At 39.1% G+C, this 24,740-nt stretch overlaps 1 protein-coding gene across 1 annotated transcript in view; it reads left to right on the top strand.

Annotated features, from left to right (window-relative positions):
- Positions 1-22,733, top strand: part of LOC104532026 (zinc finger SWIM domain-containing protein 6) — a gene marked incomplete at its 3' end in the record, with an annotated part of 41,886 nt that extends 19,153 nt beyond the window's left edge. Inside the window, exons 5-13 of the mRNA XM_010177104.2 lie at positions 4,590-4,769; positions 5,960-6,136; positions 6,404-6,550; positions 9,568-9,714; positions 11,811-12,071; positions 15,276-15,411; positions 20,241-20,398; positions 20,889-21,052; positions 22,640-22,733. Coding sequence (XP_010175406.2) covers positions 4,590-4,769; positions 5,960-6,136; positions 6,404-6,550; positions 9,568-9,714; positions 11,811-12,071; positions 15,276-15,411; positions 20,241-20,398; positions 20,889-21,052; positions 22,640-22,733 — 1,464 coding nt within the window. The remainder of the gene's footprint in view (positions 1-4,589; positions 4,770-5,959; positions 6,137-6,403; positions 6,551-9,567; positions 9,715-11,810; positions 12,072-15,275; positions 15,412-20,240; positions 20,399-20,888; positions 21,053-22,639) is intronic.
- Between the last annotated feature and the right edge of the window lie 2,007 nt (positions 22,734-24,740).

Genomic DNA, 24,740 nt, shown 5'->3' with positions numbered 1-24,740 from the left:
GCTGAGAGTACTTTTCCTTGGGGTTCTTGCTGAGGAGAGAACAGCACTGAAGTGCTTTGCCTATCTTCACTATTCCAAAAAAGCAAGTGTTTAATTGGAGCATTCTCCAGTGGGACTTCTGATTATGCTTTCTTCTAATGGAGGTCTGTCTGTGCCTGCAGGAGAGAGGTGGCTTTGCCTGTCATTCTGAAGGCACTTGTCCTTCTTGTTGAGAAGTTCTAAATACCATACACTACCTTCTTTGAGGTTTCCAAGTCGCTGTCCCAGTGAAAGGGCATATCTATTTGAAAAACAGATGTAAACCACTTTAAAATCCTTTGCTGACACTTATACTTTAAAGGGGTCATAGGTTTTGTCTCCTAGTATTGTTTGTGTTCTGGCACTCCCAATGCTAGAAAATGATGCTTTTGTAATAGAATTTATTAGATTCAAATGGGGCACAGTGGCAAGTGTGCAGCAAGTGCTGAAGCTGATTTGTCTGTGGCACAAAGGGAATTATCTTAATTACCTGGCTCCATTTTCTTTGAAATGATCGAATGCTACTAACCTGATAGCTTATGAGTTTTTATTTTTTAAGAAAGTGATGTGCATTAGTTGGAGAAGCAAAGGAATATCACAGCAGATATGCATCTGTTTCTTGCATATGTTAATTTTGCAAATGAATGGATTGTTCTTAAGTATGTTAAATATATAATTCCAAAGCGATGGCCAAGTCTCAACCATTGATTCCACAAGTATTGTAAACAAGGAAATGCTGACCCAAACTTAGCAACACAGCAGCCCTGACAAGGTAGCATAATATTTCTGTGAAAAGCAAATTTCTTGGGAAGACTGTAATCAAACAGTGAAACAGATTTGTATGCTTTATCTTCAGTCATGGGCAGTGTCCCGGCCCCCCACCTTCTCATTTACTGGGACAAAAGTAAGATATAATGGGATTTATGAAAAGTGAGCAATGCTTAATCTCTGTATACATTCCTTGCACTTCTTTTGGCCTCATGAATATGTGCATACACAGGCTGTGTAATTATTACAACATCTACTTTTACAGTGACTGAATACTGCTTAATGTTTTTCAATTTGAATATTTAAATTCTAATTAATGTAAAGGCGCCCTGACCCTTTCTCCCCCATGAATTCAAAAGTATGGATGTCTGTTGAGAAATGCAAAAGTACTGATGTTCCCTTGTGCATACAAGGAGGGCAGGCATTGTGAAAAGCAGTAATGTAATCTATTTTTGTGATGTGAGATACACTAAAGATGAATGATAACCATGCATTTTCAAAAAGAGAGCTATCTGAAACAAAGGTCTGTTTTGGCAAAGCTGGCTTTTTCCAGGTCAAGAGGATTAGTGTTGAACCAAAATAAGCAATTCCTCACTCTAATATGACAAATCTAATATTCATTCCCTTGTGAAATTAGTGTAAAATTACAGTCACAGCATGTCTCATTTTCCAGCTATCTGCTGCAGTAAAGGTTTGTGTATGTTGGGTTGTGATCATTTTGCCTCTATCCTGTGATGAGTTTTGTATTGGAAAGGCATAGATTCCAGTCAAGGATTCCAAATTGGAACTTTTAGTTTGGGGGGCAAGGTATGTCAGCCTGCTGAAAAGCTGGTATGAAAAGATACCTGGTGCATGGGGAGGGGGAAAGAGGAAGAAGAGAGCAAGCTGTGTTATAAAGACAAACAATGTTCTCTGGGTTGTGTTTTGATTGGTTTTGGTTTGTTTGGGGTTTTTGGGGAGTTTTTTGTTTAATGAGACATTTGTTCACATTGCAGGTGGTATTGGTGACATCATTAAACCTAGTCAGGTGAACTTGGGAATGCCAGGAATATATTCTAGGAAACTTCTTTTCAGTATAGACTGCCAACAGCAGTTTCCAGGCTGAAGTCACTGGAAATAGATACCTTCCCTGCAAATTACAAGTAACTGCCCTTCACTTTTCCATAGGCTTACATGTAGCGAGGGATAAGTGTGATCAGCGGCTTCCCATATGGGAACCATTAGGCAGAAAATAGAGGATCTCTTGTTTGAGGCCAGTGTAAGCCTTCAGGTTGATGATGACATATAAGGGCAGCTCAGGCAGGCTTCCACTGAGCAGCATCAGAGTGAAATAGGAAGAATATCCTCCAGGCTCTTTCCAGTTGGCATGTGGTAAAAATCTGGGCACAAGTGAACGTTTTCCTCAGACTTTTCAGTGCTAGGAGCAGGACAGGAACCAGTGAATTGAAAGAGCCAGAATAGAGCAGATGTCAGGGGAGGGGGAAGGTGCTTAGGGAACAGGAGGAGGAAGAAATATGAATACAGGGAAATGCACACATGCTGGGGGAAGGGGGGAGGAAAAAAAAACCACACACACAAAAAACCCTGACCAAAAAAGCTTGCAACCCAGATAGGCCAAAGAGTGTGGGGTCATTGGCATTATGCGTCCTTCTCCCAGATGGTAGCCTTTGTAGCCATACAGGAGCTGAGCCTGAGGGTCTTTCTGTTCCCATCACTTGTTGGGGGAGTTTTGTCTTGCACTCTTCTAAAACTGGGCAATATCTCAGATGTGCATGCAGCTCACCCTGAAGTCACTGGGAGCAGCGTGCAGTCGGGCTCTATTGAAGTTTTAAGGGGTTTGTGTGGGGTTTATTAGAAATACACTTGTACTTGTGCTTCATTTGCATAAAAGTAGCTGGTGTTTCTTAGTTTTCCACTTTAAACCAAACAAGTTTTTAAAGGATTTTGGTACTTTGGGGTACCTCTTCCCTCTCCTCTGTCTCAGATGTACCACGCCCATAGTGGAGCTTCTGAAGAAGGCTGGTGAATTCCTGTGCCTCTAGTGGTGTTTCTGAGGTTTGGAGTAAGAAAATGCCAGTCATTTTGTAGGGGCATGGTGTGATCAGTGGTGTGTGTCCTGCCTTGATGGATAATTGAAATACTTAACAAATGTGGCTAAATTATTCCACTTCGCTTTTGCTTCACTCTGAAAACACTGGGAATCTGGTTACGAAGTATTGAATTGGCTTTGTTTCCATTAAATGCTGAGTGGTACAGTGTCCCTTTAGTGCCCTCAAGTGATACTTGATTTTGAAAATAAATAAGCAAGCCCAAATTTACTATTCTCCAAGACTTTCTAATATGTCCTGTCTTACGTTTCATTTTGCAGCTTACAAGAAATATAGTTCTGTTGTGAGCAGTGCTGAACGCATTGATGCTTAATAATAAGAACCAGTTGTAATTTGACTCTGAAGAGTGAAGTGTGTTGTCGAATGTGTCTAAAGAAAGTCATATGATTTGATTTTAAAATAAGTTTTTAAAAATAGTATTGGCCTTATTCACTCCTATGGCAAGTTTCAGACATTTAATTAAAAAACAAAACAGAACGCTTGCTGTACTGTATTTAACTTCTGTGCAGTAATAATCTGCAGTAGTGTAGTGTCTCTCTGGTGTTTTGCACTGTATCATTTGTTTTGTGGTTTTCAGGTTTCTTTGATATTACTTCCTTGTTCCATGTTGGTCTTAGTAGCGGGGGACTTGCAACCTTAAGGATCAAGCTGTGTTTCTACAGGCTCCTGTGCTGTGGCATACCGACATGCCGAGTTACTTTAGGAATGAGTGTAATCTGATTGCCTGTGCTCTTAGTATCCATTTTGCATTCTTACTTAGCAAAAGAATACTTGAATGTGAGAATTTTATTATCCTAGAAGAACCAGCTGCATTTTTATTCTTTTTTTTTTCAGCCTGTCATGAAGATTGCATAGTTTAAGCATGTTCTCTAAACGTCTTGTAGCGTCTAAGGCACGTTCTTAATGAGCAAATGAACTGTTGCTAACCAGTACTTTCAGATGTCGTCACACTTCTGTCAAAGTTCACACTGATGAAGAGACAGATGATTTAGAGAAAAATCTTTCCATTTGAAAATTGTTGCTAGAGACCCTGCTGTATTTATACCTGCCCGGCTATATAGTCTCAGGGAGCAGGTTCCAAAGTGATGAAGTGTCAGCACAAATCAGCTTTCCCTTCAAGCTCCTTAAACAGCAAATGTAAACCAAATTTTCTAGTGTAACCAAATTACTGAAGTAATTGCAGTAAAAATGTCTTACTCGTATTAGACTGCACAAAACCAGTGTTTCCTGAATCTCTCAGACCCAGATGTGTTTGGGAATGACTTGTACCATCAGCAGTAGTTCTGCTGGGTTCTAAGTGTGGAAGTAAATGTTTACAAAATACATGTCTTACTAATGCACTTGTTTGGTTTCTGTAGCATGAAGCTACAGAATTTCCTGCTGTAACGTTATGTGAATTCTCATTTGCTTTTGACTGATGTTCCTGTCTGATGAGCCATACATTCTGAACTCTGGGTTTTCTAATACAAAAGATCTCTTAATGCCTTTTAATTGAGAAGGTTGACTTCGTACTGTCTCAGATGGGCCATGCCAGCTCCAAGATCCTGTGTTGGGAATTCAGTGTTAGGCATAGCTGGGAAGTAAGCAGTGTAGCCTTTGAGGGGAGAAAAAGTTACAGTGTAGAAGTTTGCAATTAGTCATCGGCTGCTGCATTTTTAATAGAAAACATAATTTAGCAATTTTTTTTAAAATCAGGTGCTCTGTGGATGTGTATAGTCTTAAATCCCCACTGCAAGTTGGAGCAGAAGGCCAGTTGGCTAAAACAGCTGAAAAAATGGAACAGTGTGGATGTTTGTCCCTGGGAAGATGGAAACCATGGAAATGAGCTGCCCAATTTAACCAATGCTTTGCCTCAGGGTGCAAATGCTAACCAAGGTGAGCCTAAACTTATGCACTGACTGCAACATATAATATAACATCTATTTTATATACTCTAGCCTTGCAGAATTCAGCACTCTTTTCTGGGACAAGTAACTTTCTTGTTGAGGATTGACCAGCCATAATTATTTTCACTAATGCTATCCTTGCAGAAAGGATAAATAGACGGGAATTTTTGTGCTGGGGCTGCAATGTTTTCAAAGCAAGTATTTGTGTTTTGTTAGGTCTTCTAACTTTTCACTTGGTGCTTCTAAATATGTGTTGCATGAAAATCGGATGTCCTTGAAGTATGTCCTGTAAAAGCCTGTTGTTTCTTTGCTTAACTATAATCTTGTATTCCTTGTGGTGTTGGGTTTTTTATTTTGTTTGCAGTTCCAAAGCCTTTGATACCTATTTAAAGAGAGATCTGTTGCAACTTTGTTAAACTTGAGTGTGTGAGAAGCTAAAGCAGCTGTCTGTGGGATGTGTTCTGCATGTGCAATCTGCATTGTAAGGTGTGGAGTAGGTGCAGAGGCAACATGGCTGTCTTAAAGGAAGTGTCTCTTCTTATTCAATATCCTGCATTCTGATCTAAAATGTGATTATCAAATCTGACAGAAGCCTTGTCCAATCCTTTTCAAGCAAAGACGGCTACTTTGCTAATAAGTAGGGGTCATGCAGGATATTTACCTAGGGAAAAAATCCTCATACATATGTTTAGGACATAAAAAAATTACACAGGTGCCCAAAATTAATGTCACTTCTCAAAGAACAACTCAAAATCTTTCATGTGATATTTATCTGTCTGTCATCCTGGCAGCTCTGGGTCTGCAGAAGAAAGAAGCTAGGGATGCTTGAGTAGCCAAGTGCCATATACTTTCTAGTTTGCTTTTAGGGGAGTTCTGCACCTGCTGTTGAATGTCCTTCATCTCTAGCTTTTCCCTCTGCAAAGTCCTGTTTAGCATCAACCAGGCTGGTTTGTAGATCTCTCTCACTGAATGCAACGTGAATAGCACACGCTTTGAGATGTTGGGTAATAAGAGGATGTGAAATGTCATCTGTGAACTGCTTGGTGCAGAGGGGGGCAAGGCACGCTGTCCTCGCTTGGTTGTTGGTGAATAGGTGGAAGACAAGAATACTGTGAATGACTGATTCACATATGAATGAGTAAAAGCTGATGCAGCTTTTTGAAATTGTGAAAATGACAGATTCATCGAACAGGCCACATCGGACAGTGTTCACTCGAGCCATTGAGGCATGTGATCTGCACTGGCGGGACAGCCACTTACAGCACATTATCAGCAGTGACCTATACACCAACTACTGTTACCATGACGACACTGAAAACTCGCTCTTTGACTCTCACGGGTGGCCCCTCTGGCATGGTAAGTGGCTAAACCGGAAAGACGTTTCCATGACTCGCTGCTTTGTTCATTTTCTATAGCATTATTTTGGGGGGGATGGTGGGGAGATGAATGAAAAGCCTGGCAAAAAGAACAGAGGCTCCCTTGAAATGCTGGCTCAGAAGTAGTCCTTTAAGTCTCTTTTGCATAGAACAACAACAACAAAAAAGCCCTTTTGAGTAACCTAGCAAAACAGGCCACTGCAGACATGGAAGCATTGCTATTCCTCAATTATTTTCTCCATTTTAGAACATGTTCCTACAGCCTGTGCGAGGGTGGATGCATTACGATCTCATGGATACCCACGAGAAGCACTGAGGCTAGCGATAGCTATTGTTAATACACTAAGAAGGCAGCAGCAGAAACAGCTGGAAATGTTCCGGGCTCAGAAGAAAGGTAAATGTGGGGAAGAGAGAAGGGCAGAGGACATGCCGAGGTGACAATAACACCGGACTGGAACTTTGCATGAGAAAACCGGTTTTGAAATTAAAGCGAAAGAGGTGACTTTAACTCTTCAGTCCAAACAATCACAGTGGTAATGTCACATTCTGGATGTCAGAGGTTTTCTGTAAACTGGGTTGTGAGCTGTGCAGTGTAAGGGCTCCGTTGTGCCTTTTGCAATACATGTGGCATGATGGGGCTTTTATCCCAATCGGGAGTTTTTGTTAGATAGTGAAAATATTCACCCTGTGTAATTTACAGGCTTTTAAACAGAGCTTTGCATTTGGCATGTCATGTGTTTAAGATTTTTTTTTTTTCCCTGGCATATAATTTAGCTGACTATATATTTCTGAGGTGTAAGCCTAAAGTTGACATTGAGAGTAACAATGAGTCAAAGTCTGCACTACAGAAATTTGGCAGTTTGTTCCAAAAGAGTATCTTATAATTCTTAAAATTGCAGTGTTTCTGAATAGAGGTGGATTGCTTTTTTTTGTTTTGAAACACTGTTTTTTGTAAAATCTTCTGTGGTGTTCCTCTGAGCACTACCTTTGTTTTTTTTCCTAGAGGAATGTTCTCCTTGAGACACAGTTTCTATGCCATGTGATCCTTGCTACGCAAAATAATCCTGCACTGAACTTTGTTAGATTGAAGAGGCAGTGGAAGAAGGGGATGGCTTTCTAGTTAGAGAACGGAAGTGGAAAAAATGGAATTACTTTCTCAGCTGCTACAAGAATCCCTTAATTCAAATATTATTTTAGATCTTCATTGGTATTCTTATCTTTGTGTGTCCTCAGGCATTGTAGGCAAAAATACCAGTGTGAAGTCGTATGTGTAAAATTTTCAAGTGTGTATGCAGATGTCTTCCCAGATAGAAGATGAGGTAGACACCTGACTGAAAAAAAAAAATTAGCTGGCACTTCCTATGTGCCTCCATTTTTTTTCCACAGTACCCAAGGAGGAATTGTTTTTTGAGCACTGTTATGCATCCTAGATTTGAACAAAACTTAAAAGCACTTTGTATTATTACTTAAGAGAATTTACTAAACCTTTTTATCATATAATGTATCTTTCCCAGACAAGTGTTCCCTTAAAAGCTTTTCAGCTTTTCTAGCTTCTCAGACTGGAGGGTAAGAAGGGAGGGGTCTGTGTCTGTGTGTGTATGTGTATACATACGAACCACTGGCAGGTGTGTAGCGTCTGCTGCAAGTGTGCGTACTGGTTGTAGTACTGCTCTTCTTCATTCCCAGCTGCTAATGCAGTATCTAGACATTCAATACTTCTGTTCAATTCCTTTCCCTGTGAGCAGTTTCTCTAGTTGTCAACTAATATTGTACTATTATAAATTAAAAATGGAGTGTATGAAATGTGATCCTTTCTACACCCAAACCAGAGAAGTTTGTTGTTACTATGTTGTCACTCGCAGCTTTTTTTTAACTTCTTATATATGGAATTTTTAAAAAACCACTCTTTTTAATACCACAAAATGTGCTGTTCCTCTCTGTAAGCAGATGAATTCTGCAGCTACAGCCCAGCTTTAGGTTTTAGTTCATCAAACACTACATGCTTCTATTTAGCTTTTATTCATGTGACTGCCCTGACATCCATGGAACTACTTGTGTAATTTAAAGTTAAATGTCTGTATGACTGGAGGACTGAAGCCTTTGGTATGACACAAGTGAAACTTATAAGTAGGCACAATAGAATAAATAAAAAATGAGTCAGTAAGAAGTCACTGTAATTAATCCTATATTACTTGCTTCTGCATGTCATCTTCAGAACATGCTATTTGTTAGTATGACAAAGATTTACTTGTTTATTATATTACGTATGGGTGGATTCTTTAAAAAAACCACACACACACACACACAAAAAACAAACAACCAAGCCACTCTTCTGACAGTGGGCTGTGTTTAATTTTGTAGCCCCACACATTTAAATAGGTAAGAAGCAGGATTTAAAAGCTCTGTGCTAATACATATGGTTACTCAGAAAGATGGCACTTTGTGAACAAGAGAGAGCAGAGGCAGGTACAAGTTAGTCTGTAACAGACAGAGAAGCAGAGCATCTGTAATGGCTTGTATGCAGTTCTAAATGGACCACCCTTAAATGGTCATACTTGAGGCATCTTTTCTCTCATAGTTCAGTCATATTCATGTGTCTAGGAGGAAAAAAGTTGGGAGTTGGAGTCAAATGGGAGCTGTTGCCATAAGACAGAGTAAAAAGAGGATTTGGGGAATCTAACATTTGTTACCACAACCACACTTCCTTCAGTTCACTGTGCTAAACAATCTTCTCATGTTCTAACCAAATGATGGGTGAGGGTTGCAAAACAAAGTATCTGTGAAGATATTTGACTGAAATTTTAGAATGACAAAAAATACACTTGATCCACTTAAAGGACAATTTTTTCTTGTAGACCTCATTTAAACATTTTATTTTTTTAATAAAGGAGCTGTCATCCTGGGTTTATTACTTCAATAAATATTTAGATGCAGGATAAGGTCTTATTTATGAAATTGGAACTTATTTTAGAATATTTTCATTTATTTCAGTGCCATCAGATTTAACTTAAAATGTAGAAATGGTAGTGTGCATTTTTGAGTGAGAAAACTGCTGTGAATATTTTAACAAAAAAAGTATTTACTGTAATTCCTCATCTGATGTCATCAGAAGAGTTACTGATACCGAGATTTCAATAGACACTGCAGTTCAAATTTTTGACCCATAAATGCACTTTGCTAGTGCTCAAAATGTTTGACCTTTGTTCTTTTTCTTTTTCCTGTTTTAATATATTCACAAAGGGCAGTGAATTTGCCCTGAAATACACTGTTTTTTCTTTCTAAGCAGAAACTACTGGAAATACTTTAAGTTCTGTACTGAGAGCTTTTAATCAATTTTGTGTTTATAATTGTTCTGAGGGGCTAACACGTGCTCTCTTTCCCACCCTCCCGCCTCCATCTTTTCTGTCACAGAACTTCTCCACAGAGGAGTAACCTCAATAACGAATCTTGAAGGTTGGGTGGGACACCCTTTGGACCCCATTGGCACTCTCTTCAGTAGCCTGATGGAAGCCTGCAGGGTAGATGATGAGAGCTTCCATGGATTCTCAGACTTCACAGGTAAGGCCAAGCAAAATTTTCTGTACATCTTCATCTACTGGAGGCATTTTTCTTGCCTTTCTGAATCAGCTTCAAAGCCAGTGTTTTTATAGTGTAAGAACTCACATTTGCATTCCTTAAGAAAACACAAGGGAGATAAAATGTTTAAAGTAAAATATGAAAGCACTTTAAAAGTTACCAGTTACTCATTCTTGAAGACAATTGCATATTTCACACTTGCAGTCAAACTGAGTAAGACTTTAAAGTAGCAGCCCTGTCCACATATATTACTCTGTCCTCTTTCTGAGGAATTGCAGGAAATCACAGGATCACAGAATTACTGAGGTTGGAAGGCACCTCTGGAGATCATCTAGTCCACCTGCTCTACTTAGAGCAGGGCCACCTAGAGCAGGTTGCCCAGGACTGTGTGCAGTTGGGTTTCAGAAAACTCCACTGTACAACCTCTCTGGACAACCTCTTGCAGTGTTCAACCACCCTCATAGTAAAAAAGTGTTTTCTTGTGGTCGGATGGAATTTCCTGTATTTCAGTTTGTGCCTATTGCCTCTTGTCCTGTCACAGGATACAGCTGAGAAGAGTCTGGCACTGTCTTCTTTACATTCTCCCATCAGATATTTATACATTTTGGTAAGATCCTCCTGAGCGTTCTCTCTTCCAGGCTAAATAATCCCACCTGTCTTAATCTCATATGAGAGATGCTGCAATCCTTTAATGATCTTTGTGGTCCCACACTGGATCTGCTCCAGTGTGTCCATGTACTGGGGAGCTCACAACTGGACATGGCACTCCAGGTGTGGGCTCACTGGTGCTGAGCAGAGGGAAATGGTCATCTCCCTCAACCTGCTGGCAACAATCCTAATGCAGCCCAGGACACTGTTGGACATCTTAGCTACAGGTATACATAATATTTCAAATTGATGACAAAACACTTAAAATTTATGACATATATGATCTATAAATTATTTTAATTGGAAAGTAGTGTTGCAGTATTGATAAGTAATTCAGGCGAGGATGTGTACTCCCATTTGCTTCCCAGGAGCTTCTTATCACCACCTCTGTGGACAGAAACTGGATTCATCCCTCTACCTGCAGTTTTTTTTTTATATGCACATCCGCAATCTTGGGGCTTTGCCTCAAAACTCCTTTTATTTAATTAGATTTTCTTCAAGAAATTTCTCATCCCATATCCACCAATTCTGGAAGAACTTCTAATTAAAAGAAATTAAAAAATCAGATTATTTGCAATTATTAAAACAAAAAAAAAGCAAGCCCATGAAATAAAGTGTGTGTTGAAAAGTAAATTCCTCTTACACACACATATGCAATTTACCAGATGTGTTCAGCGTTCCTGTTTGCTGCAGTTGTCCATCTACTTACATCTGTCCACTGTAACTTTTTGTTACCAAATTAGACTGTAAACCGCTACAGGTTGGACTAGTGTTTTGTCATGTGGTGTGTCTGTGAAATGCCAAATGAATTGGTAGAGTACTCTTTAAAGCAATTTACGGCTTGGTCTGTGTTGAGTTTACGTGTAATCTTTACAAAAAATAGGACTTCTACTGCTAATAATACACATTTTTATCATAAATGCAACTGTAAAAAATAAAAAAGCCTGAAAAGAGCACTAGCAGACTTTAAAGTTGTGGAGTTCCTATGCCTATTGTATTTGCACAATCCTAATAGCTTCAACCAGAAATCTATGCAGGTGTATAAGCACCTTTCCCTTCCTCTTACACATCAGGGCTTTAATGAATTACAGACATGGGTAGGGGGGAAAAAAAACTGAAATGGATCTTCCAACTTTGGCCTAATTAACACAAGGGTAAAGAAATTGTCTTTCTCTACATAGTGCATTTTTAAAAGGAGAACTTTCATTTTTACATGTGTTATTTAAGCCCTAATTATGTTGTGCATTTCAGCCAAGTGGAGTTGGGTGGGATATTTTAGATTGGATCATTGGATTTGAGATTGCACTAGTAATTTAAGTTACTAATTTAAGAAAAAATAATACTTAGAGAAGAAGCTTATGTGTGACATTATAAGCAGATTATGGGTTAGAATGATTTGCTGATATGTTTTTCTCTGTCACCCCTTACAGAGAACATGGGGCAATGCAAATCTCTGGAGTACCAGCACCTGCCTGCACACAAGTTCTTAGAAGAAGGGGAATCTTACTTAACGCTGGCTGTGGAAGTGGCGTTGATAGGACTCGGACAGCAAAGAATTATGCCAGATGGCTTGTATGCACAAGAGAAGGTTTGTCGAAATGAGGAGCAGCTCATTTCTAAGCTACAGGAAATTGAATTGGATGATACTCTGGTGAAGATTTTTCGAAAACAAGCAGTCTTCCTATTAGAAGGTAGCTCATTATAGATGCTAACTGCTTCTTTAAACTGTCTTCGCCTACACAAGCATACAGAACTAGTATTCCTGTGGAAACTGTTTTACATACTCCAGATATTTTTTTGACATAGAACTTCAGCAAAATTTTGTTTCCAATATCTGATTAAAATCATACTTCAGATGTCACATGACTGTAGATCTAAGGCATCTATTGACCCATAAGCCTTTTGTTTTAATTTTGATTATATTTTGTTCTTTTAGTTTTCTTGCTTGTCGTAATCTCAGTATTCTGATTATACAGCCCAAGCTTACAATTAAATAATATAGACATCAGTTATCATCAACAGCAAAGTTCTAAGTGTTCCTTCTATCCTGAAAAAGGGACTGACAGCTTTGTAAATACATTTGTAAATGTATGAAGACTTTTACCTCTGTTCCCTCAAGCGAAGGGCTCAGAAAACTAACATAGAATTGCTGGGGCAGAAATACAGCGTCTTGATGGTAGCAAATCAAATTTGGTAGAAAATGACTTGCTTCTGACGTTTGTATCATATATGAAAATTGAAATATGTGGTCAAATATTGATTCTTAAATCCTCATTTAGTGACTAAATTTTGACCAAGACAAACAATTTGTGTTTGGGAATTAGCCAGAGTGTTGCAATAAAATCTGTACAAAATAGTGCATGCTTTTGCTTTAGCTTTTAAAAAGGCTTAACATGTAGCACTTAAGCCTCGTGTTCAGAGAGTAGTCTCATGGATTCTGAGCATGTCTTTCTGGTTTTTGGTTTGTTAAATGGAAGAAAAAACTTTAAAGGAACCAGTTAGCCAAAGGCATGGTCCAGGTTTTGAGTGCTTGCTTAAGGGAATGGTGGGGAATGTGGTACTGCTCTAGGTAAGTTGTGAAGACTGCTACACAGCAGTCAGGTTTTGCCTGACACCTTCTTTCTGTAAGACCTTTGTCTTTTAAAGCTTCCTCTTCTATTGAAGAGATGCTGTATGTTGTTTAGGGTTCTCAGCTTTGAGTCACTGTTTTTGTCCAGATCCTTAGACTTTGGTACCTGCTGATGGTGCCATTTGAAACTGCAGAGAAGTCACACCCTGGGGAGAATTTCCATTATGGTGTGTCTGTACTGCTGTTTTATGGCCTTTGGACAAGAACAGCTGCTTGCTGGATCCAGGTATTAAACACCATTCAGGGATCCTTTGGATTATAAAGCTGCGTGTATTTACTGGTAAGGATGCTTTATGAAGAAAAGGCAGGGTTGCTCTAAAGTGGTCTCTGATAATCCTAGCTTGCTACTTGGATCACTGAAATTCTTTTAATGTGTTCTTAGAGTAGTAAACAAGTGATCGTAGCAGGAAATCAGCTAATATAACTACCTACAAAATTGTAGCAGCAATGTGTTGCATTACTGTGTGCTGAGAAATCTGGCTTGCCTGCAATAGCTTCAGTTTATTTCAGGTTAGGCGGAAACTGTCAGCTCACATGCAGGCAAAACTGTGCAGTAATTTAAGATGTTGATCATATCAATTGTGTTTTTATAGTTAAAGTCCTGTAAATATAATAAAGAAAGCTTAATCCAATATTAAGCTGATTTCTGTGCTGTTAATACAAATTAATGTATGCTGCATGCAGCTACCATTTGAGTGCGTGGGAAAGGAGAACATAAGACTGTTTTACAAGAACTGTTAGGATTTTTTGCTTGACTGCTAAGTTAATGGCAGAATATATTTTCATAAAAACTTTGTCAGGTGTTCTTTGTGTCCTAACTGAGTTTCTGACTGGACCAACTAGCAAACATACATGAAATGGCTTCTTTCATTGAAGTAATGCCAGCTAGCTTTGAATGGCTTTCAACTTCATTCTAAATGATTGAGACACACTGTCACCTACTAAATCTTCATTGACTTTTCCTTTGTAATGAGCCCCAGTCTTCAGAAATGCCCACCTGTGGAGCTCAGAAATTTTCATGCCTTGTGATTTTTGTCTTTGTGTGTTGTAGTAAGGCACCAGTCAGAACAATGCTGCTGAAACAGCTTGGCTGTTTCTCCTCGTCTGCTCAACTTGTCTGCTTCAGTATAGAATCGGCCATAGTTTCAACTACTGCTGGAAGCAGTGTAGATGACACATGTGACTACAGTGAAGAAGTGTGCTCACACAGTCATTCATCTATCTGACCACATGTGGTGGATTGGAGTCTCTAGCAGAAGAAGTAGTAGTAACTTTAGGACTACTGGCTGCTACCTGTGCAGTACTAGTCCAATTCATATTCTGTATCTTGCAACATTTAGTACCTGAACCTCTCGCTGCTGAAGTCAAAAACTGTTTGAGAGTCTTAAGGTTGTAGGAAAAATGTGAAAATGGGATTCATGTGCACTGTGAACACTCCAAACTCAGCAAGGAAATAGTTGCATTTAACTTTGTTGTCAATCTTGATGCTGCTGTTATGAAGTTGAAATACTACAGTGGCTGCACAGAGTGTGAACAAAGTCCATTGCCCAAACAGTGGGGATATTTTTCCCACAACAAATACAGTTTTTGAGATCCTGTAGCTATAATGGACTAACAAAACCAGCTTTGGTGCAAGGTCTAGCCTAGTCTTCTCTGGACACCAAGTCCAAACCAAAATGTTTAAATGCCTAATGTCAGGTGAGCCTTTAGTAGAGATCAGGTGCTGCTGTGGTGATTGGTCATGTAACTTCAATTGAAGATATGCATTTTTCCACTGTACCATGCTTTTTCTTTTTTTTTTCTTTTTTTTCTTTTTTTTTTTCTGGTGAATTTGTGCTAAAGCTATCATGCACCAACAAGGCGCATAGGTATTCATGCGCACAGTGTCACTACATGGATGTAAATCTAGGATTATCAGTTTCTACTCTTGCTGAGTAAGGTTGCTGAATGAGCTCCGTGGGACACTGGAATCGTTCTGTCAGTTAGCTGCACGCTGGTAGTGTGCATAGTTCTATACGGTTTTCCGTCTGTCGTGTTGTCTCAAAGAGTATATGGTACTTAATATATTTGTAATACATTGTATATATGTGATATGTGTAACATATTTCACAGAAAATAGCAATATAACTTTACCTTTTGTACAGCAAATTCTGTCTCTGAAAACCAATTCTAACTGAAGGTATAGTGAAGTGAATATTTTTAAAGGTCCAGAAGTTGGGTTTTTAGCAGTATATAAAGACTGATATTCTCTTTCTCTTTCCTGCAGCTGGACCATATAGTGGTTTAGGTGAAGTCATCCATCGAGAGAGTGTTCCAATGCACACATTTGCCAAGTATCTCTTCACCTCTCTCCTACCTCATGATGCTGAATTGGCATACAAAACTGCACTGAGAGCCATGCGGTATGTATTCATGAGTCATCTAGAAAGAGTACAGGTAGTGGTTGGGAAAAGGGGAAGAAGCTTGACAGTTAAGACCTCATCTTTTTTCCTAAAAGAAGCATTCTTTAAGGAAAAGTTATTTTGGCTCTGTCATCTGTAAAAGCAATTGGTGTCTGTAGTAACTACAGTATAATAATTTATAAATGTACAATTAATGTTTATCTACAGCTGTAAAACAGCATTCTCTGTTACAAGTTTCTCTGGAATCCCACTCTTGGGGCACATGGTTTTGTGTTAAACAACAGCTTTAGAATGTGCGTTCTCTCACCCATGTGGGGTGGGCGTGTGTGTGATGGTACTGGTGAGGGAATGAAGAAAGAGGCATCTCACCAGCAGTTTCAGGATCATCTGATAGCCTGTTTAGAAGCACTGTTTGTTCCACTGGCCTTCTTTATAAATTAACTCTCAATTATAGATTTGAAACCATATGGTGTGGTCTAAGCCATTGCTTTTTTCCTTGTTCTTCGTAACAAAGTAGTCTTGCCCACCTGTGTGTGAATGTTGGGATTTAAATGGAGACTGTCATATGACAACAAAATGTCTGACTTGCATCCCGTTTTCTTCAGTAATCAGGAAAAAATGTTTCTTAGGGAGTGCTCAGTGTGTGCTGGCTTTATCTGAAAGTAGGCCAGGTTGGTAATGATGGCTAAGAAAAGCCTTCTGAAGGAAGTTTCAAGGGCCTAAATGATCAGCAGTAAGTCTGTTGTCCACATACAACACAAGGAAGAAACTGGTCCCATCTGAATTGTCTGGTTGCTGTCAAGAACCTTGTGGTTGATGGTTGACAAAGACTAGCCACAACTTAGTACTAAAAGCAATCAAGTCCAAGGTTATTTTTTTTTAAGTGTTGGGTTTTCCTGGTCATTATTATCAAGAATGATTGTGCAGTGATTGAAGGACACATTATCCACATAAGTAGTATTTAGCTTCATCAGACAGGTTGTGTCCTAGTGGTTTGGAAGTGTGTATTGTGGAGCTAGTTACTCCAAAAAAGGAGGAGAAAGTGGGGAGAAAATAATTCTGTGTTCAAAGGACTAAATGGGAGGGCATACATAAGAACAAAACATAGCTACTATCAGGTCAGGCCAAAGGTCTGCTTAGCTTGTTTTTTTTGCCTCCAAGAGTATCTAGTAATAGTTGTTAAGGAAAGAGTATAAGAAACACGAAGAGTGACCTTGCATACTTGCTGCTTATGATTAGCATTTTAGGAAATAAATTGAGAAGACAAAAGACATTGCTGATGAACAATTGAGAACATTCAAATATACGATCAGAAAGCTGTCTGGGCCATCTAAGTACAGTCTTCTTTTGTTGAAAGTTAAGTGCATCAATAACCCTGATTGTATCAGATCAACAAGATAGTAAAAGATGTGAGGGATGGGTTTGTTTGGTATTTTTTGTTGGTTTTGGGTTTGGGTTTTTTTTTTAAGAAAATAAGGTCAATTTTATCAAGTAGACTTGTGTCCTTGTATTTATTTTCAGTTACTACCTTAAAGTGTTTCTCAGAGATTGTTTGTGTGGAGTTTTCCTCCTTAAACTACACTACTGAAACCATGCTGAAAGACTGGAATAGTCACCCACCAGCAGCTTCTTACAGTGCACTGAACGCTTCAGTGAATGTGATGGCAGCATGCCATCCCTTTTGAACATGGATTTGGGCTTTCCCCAGCAACTGGTCAAAACTGAAAAGTTCTTCTCTGGAAGTTTCCTTTCTCAACTGGAAAAACAAACAAGACACTGACAGATCCAGATGATGAAATCTCCAGTTAGTCATGGGTAGCTCCAGACGTCGTTTGGTATGAAGCTGTCATCTCAGCCAAAGAAGCTACTTTTCAGTCAGACCAATATAAGAAACAGTTGTCTGTTCATTTCCATCTGGTAAAATCACAGGAGGCATCAGCGTAATTCAGGCTGTTCTCTATAGCCCTTTTGTCATCACTTTATAAGGCAGATGAAGTTCAGCCCTAGACAATAATCAATCTTTCTGTATTTTGATAATTTGGCACTCTTCAGAAATGTGGACTGCTATCTTGAACTGTGGTGATGGCAGATTTAGGCACTTTCTATTTCATGTCTGTCTGCATTCCTCAGCACTTCTCAAATTCTTCTGAAGAAGGTTGGTTACTTTTCCCATTTGCCCTAAAGTGATATTTCAGTGTATAAAGGACTCGTACAAACCAACTGAAAAATTAAGTTAATACTGCATTGAAGGGGGAAGAAGAAAGCAAACACGAAGAATTAAATGTCTGTCTCATGGTTGTGAAGCTGAATGGGGCAGAGGAGGAAAATAGTATCTTTTCTTCCATGGCAGGGAAGAAATGGCTGTGACAAGGACAAAAATATCATGTGGAAATTAATAAAGATGCTGCATAGAAATCTGTGCAGTTGCTCTTGCTTTTAGAAGTGGAACCTATTTCTTTCTTCACTTCAACATTTATTAAAGAAGTTAACTTCCCAAGACCCCAGCTTTCCAGACCTAAGTGTTTAGTGTCAATCTTCACACAAGTCTACACATGTCAATGGCCCATGATCGCAGCTCTGGAATATTTTACCTCTCTGTATTCAAAATCATCTGTTTGTTTCATTTTTTGAATTCTATTTTAGTGTATGGAACACTCAGTATGAAATTAGTGAAGGCTCAGACCATAAAGCCTTTCATGCACACACCTCAGGTCTGCAAAGACAGTGTTGTGCTGTCCTTAATGGTAACTTCTGTCTACAGTTGTCTGCTTGCAGCACTGAAGCATATGGACTGGAGCCTTGGAGTATGTGGATCTGCAGTGACCTAGTTGACTGTTCACTTGGAATCTGAACTTGAATGTTTGCCTTAGTTTGACTGATCCCTTGTTAAGCCTGAATTTCACCCAGGCTTTGGGAGCCAGACTTTTAATGTTGATGTTTAATCACAAGGTAGCTCTGCTAAAACCCAGCGAAATAATTAATGTTTGAAAAGGGGGTTGAAAAGTGAAGAATTCTAAATCTGATTGTGCTTGTTCTGATGTTCCCTCATCTTGCCAAAATTTCATGAAAGCCACTAATTCACAACAGCGTTTCTTTTGACAGCAGAAGAACATAGAAGCTGGCAATGAAATTCAAAGTGACAAAAGATTTCTCTCATTATTTCATGCTCTCTGTCTATTTACTGTTACTCATAACCTAGTAATCCCTTTTTGCCTTACGTAGTTGGGATTTTTAGCTATCTAATAATGCATCTCTCCCCTACCCTGCCTCTATACTTGGAAAAAATCAGCTGGAGAGTTTACATATATTTTATTTTTATGTATATAAAGAAGTGTCTGTAGTACTAGGGAATAGATTTGACTCTTGTTACAAATCAAAAGGGAAGCCTTTTTTTTTTTTTTTCGTATTAGCATGTACATACCTGTGTCTGAAAATGTTAATATAACCTACTGATAGTTATTTATGTGGTACCTTGTATTTATATGTGCCTGCTAGATGCCCTCCCATATATTCAAAATCACCTTTCTCAGGGAATTCTTAAAGATACTGTCATATGCTTCAGGAACCTAGACATAACTGGTGGAACTTAAAACTATCTCACTGCAAAAAAAAAGGCATGTACTCAGTTACTTAAAGAACGTAGGTATTTAAGTACAAGAAACTGTAACACGTTTAAGTGAGCTTGTTCCATGAGAAATATTCTATCACAGAAAATCACAATGTGTTGGATTTTCAATATTCAGTAGCAGTTTTATTGACAGAAGAGATCCAACTTCCTTTGTCCTCCCAGATTACTTCCTTCTAGGAAATCAGTTGCATGGAAGCTGGTAGATGTTAACCCTGACCCAGAAGCTAAGCACTGGAAAGGCTTCTCTTCTGAACATAGTCTTATTACTATAATTTGATGTCTCATTAGCCATTCATGTCCTAAAACTATGCTTAACTGTACTGAATAAAAATACCTATTTTTGTTCTCTCCTACTTTTTGCATTGGAATTTATATAGTATCTAGTGTACTGACTGTATCTAGTATATTGTAATGGGCCATCGATTGAGTGTCTGTTGTAGGCTGTGTTGTAGTAGTCAACAACAAACACATTAATTTAAATTTTCTAAGTATAAATTCTCCTTGGTGGATAAGAGTGTTGTAGATTGACACATAGTAAAATAAATTTTTGCTTCAGGATTAGAAAATGGAGTCTGAAAAGTAACTTCAAAGGAAACTCCCTCTGTCATTTCTGTTTGGGGCCCTAATATGAGATAATGGCACATTATAAAATGTTGGAGGCCTAAAGTTTAAGGACTTTGAAAAGTAGTCATAGTTGAACAGTAAAACATCCTTTTGGACATAAATTCATGTCTGAATTTATTGTGAGGTTAAAATATGAATGACTTGCTGCATATCCCTTTTCATTACTTTGAACATTTGTAAGTGAAGGGAGTATGTTCCAAATATTGAAAAATATTTACATGTTCTTAGTACAGTGGAGAACTACTCTACTTTCCTTTGAGGGCTGTGGTTCAAAGTCTGAAACAAGGCAGGGAGAAAAGCTTCAGCTCTGTGCATGATGCAGGACATCTCTGCTGCCTTGGCTAATGGTGGCTTAATTGTCTTGTGAATTCCTGCGGGTGCCCACTGATGAAAGCAAGTTTGGCAAATGGACTTTTAAGATTACCCAAGAAGAGAAGTGGTTTTCCAATCTTTTTTTTTAATAACCAAAAAGGCACATTTCATAAACAAGGTCAAGTGTTCTTGCAGCTTTAGTTTTGCTCATGAGTAACCTAATGTAATAATGATTTAATGAAAGAGGATTTCTTCTTTATTTTAGGTTGCTAGTATTGGAATCTACAGCTCCTTCGGGAGACATGTCCCGCCCACACCACATTGCATCAGTTGTTCCAAACCGGTATCCCCGCTGGTTCACCCTAAGTCACATTGAATCCCAGCAGTGTGAGCTGGCATCAACCATGCTAACAGCAGCCAAAGGTACATTGCTGTCAGTTACGAACTCAACTAAACGTATGCTTTTAATACTGCATCGAGTAAACAGATTATAAAACTTGTGTTTAGGAATCCAAATTGCAGTATGACCGGAGCTTGAAATGGGTACGGCTTAAACCTGTCAAGCTAGCTAGATGGTAGGCAGATGAGTGTGATTTGAGTTTGATGAGACAGCTTTTCGTTCTTCTGACACACAGCATGGACTGTGAGACCCAGGAGTGGACAAATCACTTTTAAAACTTAAAAATCAGGATGACTTTTGGCCACGTACTGCCTGAACACCATCAGGCACTAGAGTAGTTTTTACTACTTTATCTTTTATTCATATGTGACTTATTATGGAAGGTTTCTGAAAACAAAGCATGTATAACTGAAATATCATGCTATTGTGTAGCAGCAGCAGGCTCAATTATAAAACATCTCTGGATATTTTCGAAGCTTGTTCTGTTCTGGTGACGCTGTTTACACCTTGCAGGTGATGTTCGGAGGCTGGAAACAGTGTTAGAATCCATTCAGAAAAATATCCACTCCTCATCACACATCTTCAAACTTGCCCAGGATGCATTTAAAATAGCAACACTCATGGACAGCTTGCCAGACATCACTCTTCTGAAAGTTTCTCTGGAGCTGGGCCTTCAGGTATTTCTCTTCATTATTATTACAGTAGAAGAAAGGAATTTGACCCAGTGTTGGTGGGTATAGCTTTTAAGCACTGAGGACCATACCCTCTTTGGGATATGTCTAGAATTTTTAGATTCTGTTTTATGATAGAAAGCACGATGCATTGATAAACACAGACCAATGGTCTGTGCAGCCTCTTTGTGCCAGTTGGGTGGAAGAGAGAGCTGGGACCAGGTGGCTGCTGGGCCTTCTGTTCAGGAGTGAGAGAGGACCAGTGAAATGCACCATATTTTCTGCATGGCCCTGAGGGGTTTCTTACCATTCCTTCCCTTCCTTACCCCTGAATGAGATTTGGGAGGTGCTTGTTGAATTTCTCAAGAAAGCCAAGGTGAACCGTAATAACCTCTTTCTAAAGACTGTGCTTACAGCAGTCCTCCCACTTCTTTCATCAAAGTCCTGTACTCCACAATCTGTTGGACAGTCGAGTGCATTAGACTCAGATTGAGATGTACAAAACCTCAAATCAATTTTCAAGCTCTTAAGAGAGACTTTGCAAGTTAAAAGGAGGCAGCTAGGTTTTACATATCTTGAGTAATATTGTCTGACACTGATGAATCTTGAGTTTACACACTTCATTTCAACAAAAATAAATCTCTTCATCCCTCTTCAGGGAGCTCTTAAAAAAAAAAACAAAAACAAACAACAAACCAAAAAACAAACCATGCAAAGATTACAAAACCATTTATTACTTTGCTTTAGTAAACAAAGCTCCAAAGACTTCTGGGGAAAGGATATTATCCCAAGGTACTGTTTGTCTGTTCTAGACACTTAGAATCTAAAGTCAACTCAGAAAGGTGGGATTCTGTATGGTTTGCTAATCTTTCATGTTTTGAAGGTTGCTGTGGAAATCTGCTGCTTTTTTCACATCTTAGTGTGCTTCTGCCTTAAATGTTTGTCTACTTGAAAGAATTGACCTGAACCTCAAGGATTCACCAAGTATCATTCATTGGTAGCAGCACACTTTGAATATCACTGTATTTGTGGATACCCCTTTGTGGCTGATGGTGTCACCAGTATGTCTTCATTGAGATCTAGTGGAGGAAAAAACCCGTACTTTCTCCTCAGTCCCATGGTTGGAAACAAACTTGATGTAGAAATTGTCCACTGTTCTATCCCAAGCTTACAAAGGTGTTTTGAGAGTCTTAAAGGTAGTTTGTTTTCCAGAAAGATGCATAACAGTTTTCTTGTACTAATTCACAGCTGTGTAGAGTTCTACAGTAATGTTTTTCCTGCAAAAATCTTAGTGTCCACATTGTCTGTATTGGCCCTCAGATGCTTCTCCCTTCCTGCCCCCCCTCAACTTATTGGTAATTAGACAGTTAGATACTAGATAGTGAATACAATTTAAGATATTTATGTGTCCTAGAAGACTCACAGGTATCCTGTTCTGCCTCAGCTACAGCAATGACAAGTTGGCCTGGTTGGGCTGAGGAGACAATACCAAATTCTGTCACTGGGAAGTCTATCACAGAAAAACCTCTTATATTGTTCTAGATTTGGGAGTAATGTATAGATTCCTGGGTTCTTTCTCCCTTTTTCCAATAGCAGCATGTGTTATGTGACTTAGCAGAGGGAAAGCTTTTAAACTGGCTGTGGAAAGAGGCCATCAGCATGGCCAAATCGGTGTGGAGCATCTCAGGTATATTCTGTCCTTCAGAGCCTTACTGGTGCAGATGCTGTAAGATCTGCAGCTACAGGAGGAGCTTCTATTCCTCTGTTTGCCTGTTGCATGCTACATCACTGCAAGTAAGTATTACTGCACACATGCAGACAGGTACTGCTGGCAGAACTGCTGTGAAAGTTAGTACAGGTGATCACTCAAAGTCTATTTGACAAGTGGTGTCCTTTTCCTCAAAACCTGTGAATGAGTGAGTAAATAAGTAGACCTCCTTCCCAGGTGCATGACAAAGAGGTTTCACGTTGGTGCAGGAGCTAATGGTTGGTTGGCCATTTCTCATATCTCTTATGGGTGATGGGATGTTCTGTTTCTCTATAGGAGGTTCTTATAAAGAACCATCAAGACAAAGTCAGGGTTATTCTGTGTGGAGGAGAGCTTAGCTTTCAGATAAGGTATATCATTCTCAGGGCCTCTTATCATATTCAGACTTCCTGACTTGTTAAGAAGCTCTCTTCAGTTGATAGCACAGATCTTGGGTAGATCTTGGGCAGATGTGGAACTCCCTTTTAGGAAGAAGTAGCTCAAGAATATATGGAGAAAAAGTAAAATAGTTCTTTGCCTCCATGTACTACAGCGTAAATTAACTTAATTTTCTCCTTGGTCAGGACATCAATACATGCTTAATTTGAAATTCTTGGGGTTTTTTTACCATCAGTAAAGGGCCCCCCTGTTGCTGTTTTCAGCTTGACAGTTTAATCATATGAAAGGAACCTAATTCCAGAATAGTTCATCAATAATTTTTCCATAACAAGAAACTAGATACAGTATTTTTTTTTGCTCTCAAGTTAGGACTGTCTACACTGGAGCTATTATTATGCCCATTACATGTGCTGAACACTCCTGTGACTGATGGTCCTTTTACAGACCACCACAGTAGGGAAGTCATCAGAGAAGACTTTCAGGGAAGTCATAATTCACCTTTTTTTTTCACCTCTATCCCTCCCTCACCAGTAGCAGAATTCATTCCATAACCCTGTTCTTTCTCTTGGGTTTACTCTATTTGGGGGAAGGTGAAAATTCATCATGGATATTGGAAGAGTCTTAGCCTTCAATTTTTGTGTACTTCAATGCAGGAAATCACCTAGATTTATTCCCTTTGATGAACAGCATGGGATGGATAACTGCACTCCAAAGCATTTTGACTTGAGGCTGTGTGTTTTCCTTCCAGAAAGACTTCAAAATTCTGGTTCCATTATTTACTTAGGCATATTTTCATATTTTAAAGTATATGTTGGGTTGCTCCTTAGAGATGTTTGCTTTCTTTCAAAATGCTGTTCTCCGATCTAGCAGTTTTCAATTGACCACAATGTCTGAGGTCAGCAAAGCTGGCTTTATCCTGTAACTTTGGGTGATGTACAACCAGTCACCAGGGTCTCAAGGTGGGAGTGTTCAGAGGCCAGCTTGAAACCAGTCATGATTGCTTATAACCAGACTTCTTCAAGATCATCAGCGTATTTGTGCTCCTTGGCAATTTTTCCGTTGTCTTAATAATCTCATCTACAGCATAGGACTGAGGGAGGTGGCAGGAGTAACAAGTATTACAGAGGGTTGGGAAGGGATATGGGTTGAGAATCCCCTTACAAGTGCTGCTGGCTCCAAGCTGTTTTGTGGGTGCATTTGTTGAATTTAATATGTAAAGATCATCACTGAGAGCTCTATGATTGACTCGCTACACTCTTTATTTAATTACTGCAAATAGTAATAGCATAGTATGATCACTGACATTGTAAGGGGAAAACTATTTGCTTTCTTCTTCTAGGTATCTGTGGGGTCTGTATGTAGCTGAAGCAAGCTTTACATGTGATTTTCTTTCAGTGTTTGTCCTACTGAATAATAGAATCATAGAATGTTGTGAGTTGGAAGGGACCCATGAGGATCATCAAGTCCAACTCTTGTCCTAGCATAGGACAGTCCCAAGATTCAGACCATGTGCTTCCTGAATATTGTCAGGCTTGGTGCCGTGACTGC

Source organism: Antrostomus carolinensis, unplaced genomic scaffold (assembly GCF_000700745.2).
Source record: "Antrostomus carolinensis isolate BGI_N321 unplaced genomic scaffold, ASM70074v2 scaffold46841, whole genome shotgun sequence".
Taxonomy (NCBI): Eukaryota; Metazoa; Chordata; class Aves; order Caprimulgiformes; family Caprimulgidae; genus Antrostomus; species Antrostomus carolinensis.
This window is presented reverse-complemented; position numbering and strand designations above follow the sequence as displayed.